The 12,100-nt window shown below is 47.5% G+C and overlaps 1 protein-coding gene across 1 annotated transcript; it reads left to right on the top strand.

The window, feature by feature from the left end:
- The first annotated feature begins 1,325 nt into the window (after positions 1-1,325).
- On the top strand, positions 1,326-2,069 carry LOC113563431. The gene has a single exon (XM_026975077.1). The coding sequence runs from the start codon at positions 1,326-1,328 to the stop codon at positions 2,067-2,069; it is 744 nt and encodes a 247-aa protein (XP_026830878.1).
- Positions 2,070-12,100: the final 10,031 nt, after the last annotated feature.

Raw genomic sequence — 12,100 nt, 5'->3', positions numbered from 1 at the left:
GCGGGGACACGCTGATCGCTAGTCTCCTCGCGGCGACGTGGCCGGACAGAAGTCCGGCCGAAGATTTGGAGGAGGAGGCCTCCTGGCTCTGGGACATTGTCACGGACGCGTGTGACGCGTCGATGCCCCGAGCCGGGAGGTCTCCAGGCCGGCGGGCCGCTTATTGGTCGTCAGGGGTGATTGCCGAACTTCGGCGCTCCTCCGTCCGCGCCAGGAGGCGCTTTTTGCGCGCCCGCCGGTCAGGGATTGCCGCGAGGATCGACAATGCCTATGGGGAATACCGTACAGCGAGGTACTCCCTCAGGCAAGCGATCAGCCGGGCCAGAGACAGGGCCTGGGACGAACTCCTCCGGAGTATAAACAGGGACCCGTGGGGGCGCCCTTACAAGCTTGTTATGGGCAAGCTCCGCCCTTGGGCGCCCCCGATCACGGAGTCCCTACCTCCGCAGGTGAGGGAGGCTGTCATTGACGCCCTCTTCCCAATGGGAGAGGGCTTTCCCCCCTCACTGAGGACCGGCCGCGCGATTACGAGGCCAATGAGGTGCCGGAGGTTACTCCGGAGGAGATGGCCGGGAGCTAGAAGGGGCTGAGGGGCAACAAGGCCCCGGGCCCCAATGGTATTCCCGGCAAGGCATGAGCCCAGGCCCTCGAAGTCCTGTCCCCGCACATGAGGCAGCTGTTCACCAGCTGCCTCCGCCACGGTAGGTTCTCCCCATCTTGGAAGAGGGCCAGACTGGCCCTCATCCCCAAGGGGAAAGGCAAGCCCGCGGACGAACCTTCCGCCTACCGGCCGGTGTCTGCTGGACGAAGCGGGAAAAATGTTTGAGCGAGTGGTGGCTTCCCGCATCGTCCAGCATCTGTCCCGGAATGGTCCGGGACTTAGTGATGGGCAGTACGGCTTCCGTGAGGGCCGTTCGACCGTGGACGCGATCAAGCGCGTCCTGTCCCTCACGGAGGACGAGACCACGGCAGGGGAGGGAGTTGCAATTGCTGTAAGCATTGATATTTGCAATGCTTTTAACTCCCTCCCCTGGAACGCTGTAGTGGAGGCGATGCGTCATCATCGCCTCCCTGGCTACCTGTTGGACATCATCCTGGACTATTTCCGGGACAGATGTATGGAGTACACCGGCCGGTACGCTGAATTACGCGGAAGGCGGTTGCCACACGGGGTTCCCCAGGGGTCCGTGCTGGGCCCCTTGTTGTGGAACCTCGCGTTCGACAAAGTACTGTGGGCTGCCTTGCCCCCGGACTGCCACCTAGTGTGATACGCGGACGACACACTGGTGGTGGCCGGGGCCCCAAGATGGGGGGAAGCGATACGGATGGCCAACTGGGCGGTGGCATGCGTGGTTTGCGCCATACGCACCCTGGGTCTGGAGGTCTCGCCGCACAAATCGGAGGCCGTCTTTTTCCACGACGGCCTCCGCAGTGCACCGCCTCCAGCCCAAATCATGGTGGGGAACGTCCCTGTCCCGGTGGGGCCCAGTATTAAATACTTGGGCCTCACATTGGACGGCCGCTGGTCGTTTGAGGACCACTTCGTGGAGTTGGCCCCCCGGTTGGAGCGATTAGCGGCAGCAACCAGCCGCCTGATGCTCAATCTGGGGGGCCCCAGCGAGAAGGCTCGCCACCTATACGCAAGAGCGATCCGGTCGGTGGCCCTGTACGGGGCACCGGTGTGGGCGGACGATTTGGCGGTCACCAGCCGGGCGGCACAGGCCGTCCGGCACTTCGAAAGAAGGGTGGCCGCCCGTGTCGCCCGCACGTACCGGACCGTCTCCCATAGGGCGGCGACGGCCCTGGCCGGCACCCCCAATCGTCCTGCTGGCGCCCGCGTACGCAGACGCGTACGAGCGGGTGTGGCAGGCGCGGGAGAGGGGTGCTCGTTTAACGGCCAGGGCCAAAGAGGTTCTTGGACGACAGGCGAGGCAACAGGCGAGGCAACAGGCGCTGCTTGCATGGCAGCGCCAATTCAGCCGACCCGACAATCCCGTCGGGTCGGCGGATTGCCGAGGCCGTCCATCCCTGCCTGGCAGAGTGGCTGGACAGGGATCGGGGCGGAGTGACGTTCCGCATGGCTCAGGTGCTCTCCGGACATGGTTGTTTCGGGGAGTACCTGAGCCGTATTGGGCGCGAGCGCGGACCACGCTGCCACCACTGCAGCGCGAACCGGGACACGGCGCAACACACGCTTGAGGCGTGCCCCGCGTGGGCGGGGAGGCGCCGTGTCCTGGTCAACGAGATCGGCGGAGACCTCTCCCTCCCGACGATTCTACGTGAGATCGTTGGGAGCGAGAGGTCCCGGAAGGCTTTCTCCTCCTTCTGCGAGGAAGTCATCTCGCAGAAGGAGGAAGCAGAAAGGATGCGGCAGGCGGCCGATCCTGCCCTGCGGCGGGGCGGAAGGGGGGCGAGAGGCGTCGGCAGACGGCGGCGGCCGCCCAGTTGACCTCGCCGGGGGGTCAGGTTTGACCCCCCACCCCCTCTAAGAGGAATGAGGCGGCAAGCGTGGAGGAGGAGGACGGGGCCACGCGTACAAGTGTCCCCCTCCTGGGTTAGGAGGTGGGACTGGCACAGCCTTAAGCTGTGTCGGCGTCTTTGTGGGACGGGGGTATCGGGCGGGTGACAGAGCACCTTTATCAAAGTGCTCTGGGGGTAGGCCTGTGTGGTACACAGGCCGTCCCTACGCCGGGCCGGCGGGGCATTTGCCCGGGCCTGCGTTCACTCGCCCGATACAACACGGCATTGCATCTGGCAATGTCGTGTGCGCGGCGGGTCCACGGTGGGGGCTGGGAGCCGGGCCATTGGCCAGGCGCCCGGAGAGTTGGTCGGCGGGGTATTTGCCCGGGCCACTCTTGGCACGACGTTCTTGGACATCGTGACCCTTACGGTGGACGAGTGGGATGGGAGGGCGAGAGCTGTTTTGGGATGGACAGCCCTCGCCCTACAAAAAACCCCCTCTATGATGGGGGGTCCCTGTGGAGCGGTGGGTTGCCACGCTCCATGGGGTGGGACGGGCCTGCATTTGCGGGCACGCGTTATCGCAGCGCGTGGGACCGTATACTTGGTGGGGGAAGCCCGAAGAATCCGCGCGCGGTTCTGGGCTTCCCCATAACAAACACCAGGGATGGCAACTGGAGGTGGTTTTAGTGAGTACGAGTCTTACACTCCCCTTGCGCTCCGCCCAAGGGGCGCAAGGGGGCCCATGATGGGTTTCCCCTCCTAAAAAAAGAAAAGAAAAAAAGGTTAGGTTAGGTTTCCCTCAGGGGCCTGCTACTGTGTAGCAGGTACGAGAATTGACGTTCCCGAGGTGCCCGAGTCCCACACCGGAAAGCCTCTTCGGAGGAACCGGGGTTTGGCTTCGGCTGAGACCGCGAGGAAGGAAAACCTCTATAAAAAACCCACGCAACACCGGAAGCCTATGGGACGCAAACTTCATCTTGCTCCATAGGACTGGTGGTCTTGGCTTCGGCTGGGACCGCGAGGACTGGGAACCTCTATAAAAGAAACCCACGGAGCCCGGCGACTCCGAAAGGGACCTTTTCCGTCCCATTCGTCGGTAGGGGATGCGGCGACCCTGACTTCAAACGCCCGGTGGACGCGGCACCGTAAGGGGAGGATTTCTATCCTCCCCCCGTCATACGCTCATACCGGAACCCCCCTTGGAAGGCTGCTGCCGACCTCGGGGGACCGGGGGTCCTTTTGGACCGCGAGGAAGGACAACCTCTATAAAAACCCACGCAACACCGTAAGCCCTTGTGAGCACACACCATCTTAGCTTCAAGGGCCCGGGGGTTGTCATGAACATCTAGACAACCACGAGTGTTGGAGGCACTCTATAAACATCCTCCTACAAATACCCGATGCTCTATGTGTGTGCGTCGGGAAGGCATCTTATGGTAGTAGGTCGGTTGTGACGACAGTGTATCCGGAAGTGCCTGGTGCCTGTCGTGATTGGTTAAAGAGGGTACAGGGGTAAGGTGGGGGTTCTGCGCTTCCCTCGTGCCGCTAAAGGGGGGGGTGCGGGCCATGTGTTCGGCCCCCCCGGCTAGTACAGAGGCCCGCGAAGTCTGTAACCGAGACATTCGGGGCTGCCTCATCAGCCAGCGAATAATCTCGCATGTGTGGTACTGCCAGGTGGTGACTGGTTGGGACCGTGCCGCGCATGCGGGGGGCACCCCCGAGGCCACATGATTGGTCGTGGCAGGCGCCCTCGTCACTTTTTGGATCGCTGTTCGAAGCATATTGGCCTATTTTACTATAACATACAGCATGCAACAACATCCTGATCATGCAAACACACACAATGCCATACACACGCTTGCATGCACTTCTCACACATGCATACCAACACTCACACTCATGCAACACACACACACACATACACTCATCAAACACGCACATGCAACACATACACACCCATGACAATTAGAGGAGATAACGGTTATAAAATATGGCAGACACAACAAAAGAGAAACAACTAAAAAGCGTAAAAACGAAGAAGGAGAGGGGCGCCCACCCCTATAGAAAGACCGATGATATTCGGCAGGCATCAACGTCTACAGTGCAGGCCTCTCTTGAGCCCACCAAGCACAAGATAGTCTCTAAGGAGATTTTACTCGAGCCTAGGCGTTTAATCGTTGCTCTGTCTAAGCAGCATGGCACTAAAAGCAAGCCAAATATTGTGGAATCGGCATCAGCTCCGGTTACCACAGTATCTACGCCAATATTAAAGCGTAAAGAAAGAAAAGAGGATGATGTAATGTCAACCAGCGACGCGGAGTCACGGTCATCGGTGTCTTCAAAGGCGTCAAAGACGTCGTCTAAGCGAGGTCGTGGTCGTCCTATAACAACAGGAGAGTATGCGGCCCTTGCTGCAGCCAAGAGAGATGCGATACAAGCAGAACGCGATGCGTTACTGTGGCAAAAAGAGAAAGATTTTTTGGAGCATAGCGTATTACCGGCTAAAAGTCATACACGAATTAAGCTTGATGAGAAATTTTTGAATAAACAGATGGAGCACTTGAGACAGCAACCTTCGTGCGACTTGCGTGCTACCGTGTTTGAAAACATGGAAAAAATAGAAGGTACTGTGCAAGTGTCCTCCAATATTAAGGGCACATGCCAAAAATCTTTCCGCGATGCAGCATTAACCGTTAAAGCGGCAATGTCTATTTTAATAGAACGAGATGATGATCAACATGGCGAAAAGAAGACCGCCATCTTGAATAAGGAAATATGCTCACTTAGAGCAGAAGTTGCGGCGTTAAAGGAAGTCATTGCGAATATGAAGCGCGAAGTTCATACTCGTGCCTATATTAGAGAGGATGATATACAGGATAATACGTCGGTGATGGAATCCGACCATCCTGTTCAACAGGTAGAACACCGAGCTAGAAGGAGAATGCGTACAACACGAAAGAGAATTCCGTCTCCTTCGTCCTCTCTAGAACGAGATATTGATGTCCCATCCGTCTCTATAGAGGAACAAGTCGATAACGACTATATGCAGACGATGGAAAATCGATTGTTTTTCCGTATATCGAAGTTAATTGAACAAAAATTTGTTGACTTGATGCTTAAACAGGTAGTAAAGGCACCACACGAGGAGGAGCCACGTGCAAGATCGGCTCAAAAGAACCGAAGATTATCGACAAAAGGGTCGCAATCAGCGACAGTAGTTACGAAGAAGGATACGCAAAAAAGCGCGCCGCTGTTATCGCGAGATAAAAACCCACCTGAAGCCCAATCGTGGGTACAGGTGGTTAAAAAAGGAAGGAAGATGAAGAGTGCTATCACTCAATCAGTAGCCACACAACAGAAGTCCGTTGAAGCACAACAGAAGTCTTCAACAAATAATAGAATGATACCTGCGAGGTTAAGATAATATATGTTTCTTAACTTGACAACAATGAAAATAAAGCTTTATGTATATGTGTGTATATGTGCACAAATATACGTATACATAGTTTTAGTCTTGTTTTTATCACAATTCAATAATATTTCCACAATAATTTGAAACAGACTAACCATTTTATTTTTATATTATATTTTAGTAGCATTAATAGTGATAAGCTGTATTTACTAATAGTATTAGGTTGTTCATTAAGTTCTGCGGTTTTCTTGATAGATAGCGTTTGTCCATTGAAAAAAATAGCATGCATCGCCTGAACCGCGGATTGCCGAATACTCCGTGACAGGTTAGACAACGCTTGACATTTCGCCAGAGTCTTTGTTGTGTTTTGACGTGTTGTGTGTACGCGCTATTCATTGAAAATGGAGGATCAAAAGGTGCATTTTCGGCACATTTTGCTATTTTTCTTCCGCAAAGGAGTAAAAGCGACGGACGCACAACGTGAGATATGTGGCCTGTACGGGGACTCGGCCATAAGCGCTGACACTTGTCAGCGTTGGTTTGCGCGCTTTCGTTCCGGAGATGTGAACGTCTCCGATGCTGCTCGCTCCGGTCGTCCATCCACCACTGACGACGACCAAATCGTGGCCGCAAGCAAAGCAGACCGACACCTGACGACGCGGGAGATCGCGGAGCGCTTCGACATCGCCCATACAACGGTTGCACAGCGATTAAAACGGCTTGGGATGTCGAAAAAAGTAGATGTTTGGGTCCCTCACGAGCTCACCGAAAAGAACATTTTGGACTGCGTCATGATCTGTGAATCCCTGCTGAAATGGAACTCGCTGGAGGCCTTTCTCAAACGGGTGGTCACGGGAGATGAAAAATGGGTGGTATATAACAACATTCGACGCAAGCGGTCATGGTGCGGTCTGGGTGAGTCGTCACAATCGGTTGCCAAAGCGGATTTGCATCCGAAGAAAATGATGCTGAGTGTGTGATGGGATTGGCGAGGCGTCCTGTACTTCGAGCTGCTTCCGCGCGGTCAGACCATCGACGCCGAGAAGTATTGCGCTCAGTTAGAAAAATTGAAGCAGGCAGTGGCGGAGAAGCGGCCGGAATTGGCGAACAGGAAGGGCGTTGTCTTCCACCACGACAACGCCAAACCACACACTGCTTTGGTGACCAAGAAGAAGTTGAAGTGCTTTGGCTGGGAAGTCATGCAGCACCCACCGTACTCCCCAGACCTTGCGCCGTCGGATTGCCATCTGTTCCGGTCACTCCAAAACAATCTCGACGGGCAGCACTTTAATTCAGTGGACGATATTCAAACGTACTTGAAGGACTTTTTCGCGCAGAAGTCGCGCGACTTCTACAAACGCGGCATTATGTCCCTTCCAGAACGTTGGCAGAAGGTGGTCGATCAAGATGGACAATACATTCTAGATTGAATAAATGTGTAAGTACAATAGATTTATGTTTTAATTTAGGGCAAAAAAACCGCAGAACTTAATGAACAACCTAATATAACTGAAGTACATGAAAGTGAAGAAATGTGTTCGTAAAACCAAAAAGGTGTTCATTTTAGTTACTTATATGCAGTTAATTTTATGAGATAAGATTTTATTTCATTGTTAACATTTAAGATTAAAGTTGACTGATGTATTAATTTACGATATAATTTATGAAAGATGTATTAGTGAATAAAAGAAGACAATTGTTATTTATTTCAAATATGTATGTTCAGTTTCTGGATGTATTACCAAATATAATAAATATATTTTATTGAATATGTATTCATGTGTTTATAACTACCAAGATAGGCGTTATTATCAAATATTATGAAATAATATGTTTACTGTTGCCATTGTTTTCAAAACATTGTTTATTTGCATTACAAATATTACTAATGATTTCTTACTGTACGTATTGAAACTCTTGATATTATAGAGAAAGAAAAAGATGTTCTGCGAATGATCGTTAGTAATTGTTATATGTACATGTTTATGACAGAGACATAATTGCTGCGTTTCATACATGAAAAAACAATTTATTTGCCATGTAAATATATATATACATATATACATATGTGTGTGTTTGTGTATGTGCGCGCGTATTGCATATAAACTTAATGTATTAACTGTGCAATAATCTCTCTTTTTTCACCACCTTCTAAAACATTATAATCATTTTCGTTTTCTATTGGCTCTAAAATGTTTTCAAACGGTTCATCTTCGTTATCGATACAAATATTGTGCAAAATACAACATGCTAATATAAGTAATGGTATCATTTCGGTATTATACATATAGACATATCTTAACTTTCGAAATCGTCCTTTTAACATCCCAAACGCTCTTTTTATCGTAATACGAGTTGATGATAACTTTGTATTATAATTACGTTGTACATTGTTTAAATGACCATTGTTACGATATGGAACGAGCATATATTGTAATAGCGGGTATGCAGAGTCACCTAACAAATGTGTATTTTGTGGGAAATATCTGTCAATATCATGGTCAATCATTTCTTTGATATCACTTAAGCGCCACACTCGTGCGTCATGGACACTGCCACAAATTCCCATAAAAATATCGATAAATTTCATTTTATGATCACAAATGCCTTGTAGCATTATCGAATGAAATCCTTTTCTGTTAATATAACTATTTGGGTGCTCACTAGGAGCACTAATGGGAATGTGACAACCGTCTATGACACCTACTACACCTGGGAAATTGCTCATAGCTACAAATTGCTCTTGGATGTGTAATAACTCGTAATGCTGTGACCATTTTATGTAGTTTTCTGCGTGATCTTGTAGTACGTAAGCTACATTAAATACTCACTTCCATATAGTGTCTTTGCAAAGCCCAAATCGATCTGCAATAGATCTAAAATAAAACATAATTAATGTTGCATAAATTGAATATATGCGTTAAATATGATTGCACTTATCTTTTATTTTTACTATACACAGAAGATCTAAAGATAACCAAATCTTTTATGTATTTATAAATTAACTAACCTGTAAACTTCTTGATTGCCAAATATCCACAAGACTATAGCAATTTGTTTCGCTGGTGATATTTTAGGACTATTGTCTCTTTGCAATAAAAATGGTCCAATATGTTGTATTAACAACTCAAATATTTCTCTTGTGATACGAAAGTGTGATTTAAAATCTATGAGAAAACAATATACATATATAACAATATTACCAAATAGTACTATATATATATATTAAATTTTTTTACACACCTAGTCAAGTATACAAGTCGAATTAAATATTTCAATAAAGTTTTATTGTTTATAAGTATTGAATCCACATTACTGAAGTAATTGTTTTACATTATGTTCAATTTTATGAATGAATGTCTGTACTTCTTATCTGTTAGAGAATAATTAAGAATGGCATTTTCAAAATAGTGATGCATTCTAATATGATGCTCTCTTACACGACGTATTTGTAAAACATTTTCGTTTTCTTCATTATTATTAAACATTACGTTCCATAAAATAAAGTCCATGTTTGTGCTCTAAGAATAAAACTATTGTTAGATTACATACGTATGTAATCGTGAATCATAAACGATTCAAACAGGATGAGGTTATAGTCTATTTATTTCTCTAAAATATCAGTAAAGTACACAAGTACACCTATCGATCAATATACATTCAAAGGAGAATGAAAGTTAATTATTGCAAGAATAACAAAGTACATATATACTTACTTTTCTTCTTCTCCTAAAGAATTCTGACAAGAAAATTTTCGCTTCGCGTTTTAGTTCCTTCATAACCTTCACAAACGAGATCACGAGCTAATCCGATCGCTCCATAGACACGTTTACAAATCTGATTAGTCTAGGGACCTTTTTCCTAGTCGGTCGATATGATTGCGATTGATCCGATTGCAAATCCGATTACTAAACGTAAACACCCCAGACCTTGCGCCGTCGGATTACCATCTGTTCCGGTCACTCCAAAACAATCTCGACGGGCAGCGCTTTAATTCAGTGGACGATATTCAAACGTACCTGGAGGACTTTTTCGCGCAGAAGTCGCGCGACTTCTACAAACGCGGCATTATGTCCCTTCTAGAACGTTGGCAGAAGGTGGTCGATCAAGATGGACAATACATTCTAGATTGAATAAATGTGTAAGTACAATAGATTTATGTTTTAATTTAGGGCAAAAAAACCGCAGAACTTAATGAATAACCTAATAGTATGCATCTCATCCAGAAATTCATCTATCGTTTCGACGCGAAGTGCTGTTGCCGTGACTCTCAACGCTTGATTTCCAATTCCTCCTGTCAGTAAATGGATGGAATCCTTTGCCGAAAGATCAAGACTGTGCATGAGTGTTAGTCGATCCATTGCATACTCCTGGAATGATTCTCTGGACGGGTTCCACTTCCGGGCTTCAATTTTTTGCAAGGCAACCTGGATCAAAACTCTTCTCTCAAATCGCTTAATGATGGCTTCACGGAAGCCCATCCACGATTATAACATGGGTCCGGAGCCGAGGTCAAACCACTTTCTCGCTCGCTTTACCAATCTGCTTAAAGCTGCAAGGAGAGTAACGTGGTCCGGAGCCCTATGGATTGCTGAGACTCGGTCTATTCTTTGAACACATAACCGAACATTTTCCGTATCGGTGCCTCCGAATTCAGGAATCTGTGGTGTCAACAGATTAACTGCGTAAGCCGCCGATGACGATCCGATTGACGATTGACGAGGAACTTCTTGATTTGGTTCCGGAATTGATGAATTGCTAGGACTACTATGCACCGAAGCCGTACTATCATTTCTTGTAGCCATCACGCTGAGCATTTGTTGCATAAGCTGCTGTTGTTGCATTTGAGTCACCATAGACGTCATAAATTGTGTTAACGTTGTCATCATCTGCTGCGAACTATCACCTGCCGTCGGCGGCTGGGCGACTTATCTCGGCGATTCCTCTTGCCGTGAGGGTCCGGCTCCCGCCGCAAAATCACGACGCTCGTAATATGTTACAAGAGCATCAATGTAATCCACGCGGCTACCCGAGACGCTGAGATCGAGGTTGGCTGCCGCATCTTTTAGTTGTTTGAAATTCATTTTATCTATAGCTGCTCGATCCATTTTTCTGATTCGAAGCTGATACTTAGGCTAAAACGTACTTTTACTTAACGTACAATTACTTGCGAATACTGATCAGTCCACCTCACGCTGTCCTGCGCGGGTCCAACTGAAGTATCTGTCTCGAACGGACGGTATCTCAACGAGATCCCCATGCACTCCAACAAGACCGTTGCTCCAGCAGTGCTAAGGAGTTTTAGGCCATACGGAGCAGAAGCCGTGAGTTGAGTTCTGTCCTCTTCTTCCTGAGAGATTGATCCTCTTTGAAGGTGTTGAGACTATCCCACTTCTGAATTGTAAGTTGTAAGGAGAGAAACACAGATTTCTTCGGAGCAGGTGGTAAATTCGTCTTGCACTAACTTATTATATAATTTAAGAAATGACTTTATTATTATAAACAGTTATAACTCGCACCAATTTTATCTACTAACGCAGCTATATCTCTAATACTTGTACATCGTCCGAAGGCTAAGGTACGACTGACTCTACACGCTCTTATTTTCGCATTCGCTCGCCCTATCGAATTCTCTCGAACTTTCTTATACATAGTTTTGATCCGCTAGACTCGCCGATATGCGCGCAAACATCTCAGGGCCGTATTTCGTCAACCTTGTACGTTTTCCCTTACAATATCATAAGAATATGTAATTATGAAGTAAAAATAATATATGGTATATCATAAGAAGTAAAAATAATATATGAATATCATAAGAAGTAAAAATAATATATGAATGTTATAAGAAGTAAAAATAATATATGAATATTATTAGAATATTTAATGCTACATGAATATATATTGTACTAAACTAGTAATATGTAAAATATAAGAATAACAGAATAAACAATATATATAGTAAAAAAAACGAGATATAAAAGTAGTAATATTGCTCCTTTTCTTCCTCATCATCATCCTTCAACTCCATATCAATCTGAAAAAATAAATCGACGAAAAAAATAAAACAAAAGGTTCTATTCGTCATAGAACGCAGGTGTATAATATATGTACAAAAATACCGTTCCAATTTTCCTCTTCGTCCACCACCCACTCCTCCAAGCCAAATAGTTGTCGTAAATAGTACACGTTTTCTTCCCATTCTTCGCAGTAATCCTCCCAGTCCTC

The sequence above is a fragment of the Ooceraea biroi genome, chromosome 14 (assembly GCF_003672135.1).
Source record: "Ooceraea biroi isolate clonal line C1 chromosome 14, Obir_v5.4, whole genome shotgun sequence".
Lineage (NCBI taxonomy): Eukaryota > Metazoa > Arthropoda > Insecta > Hymenoptera > Formicidae > Ooceraea > Ooceraea biroi.
Note: the sequence above shows the minus strand (reverse complement) of the source record. Positions and strands in the feature narration are given on the sequence as shown.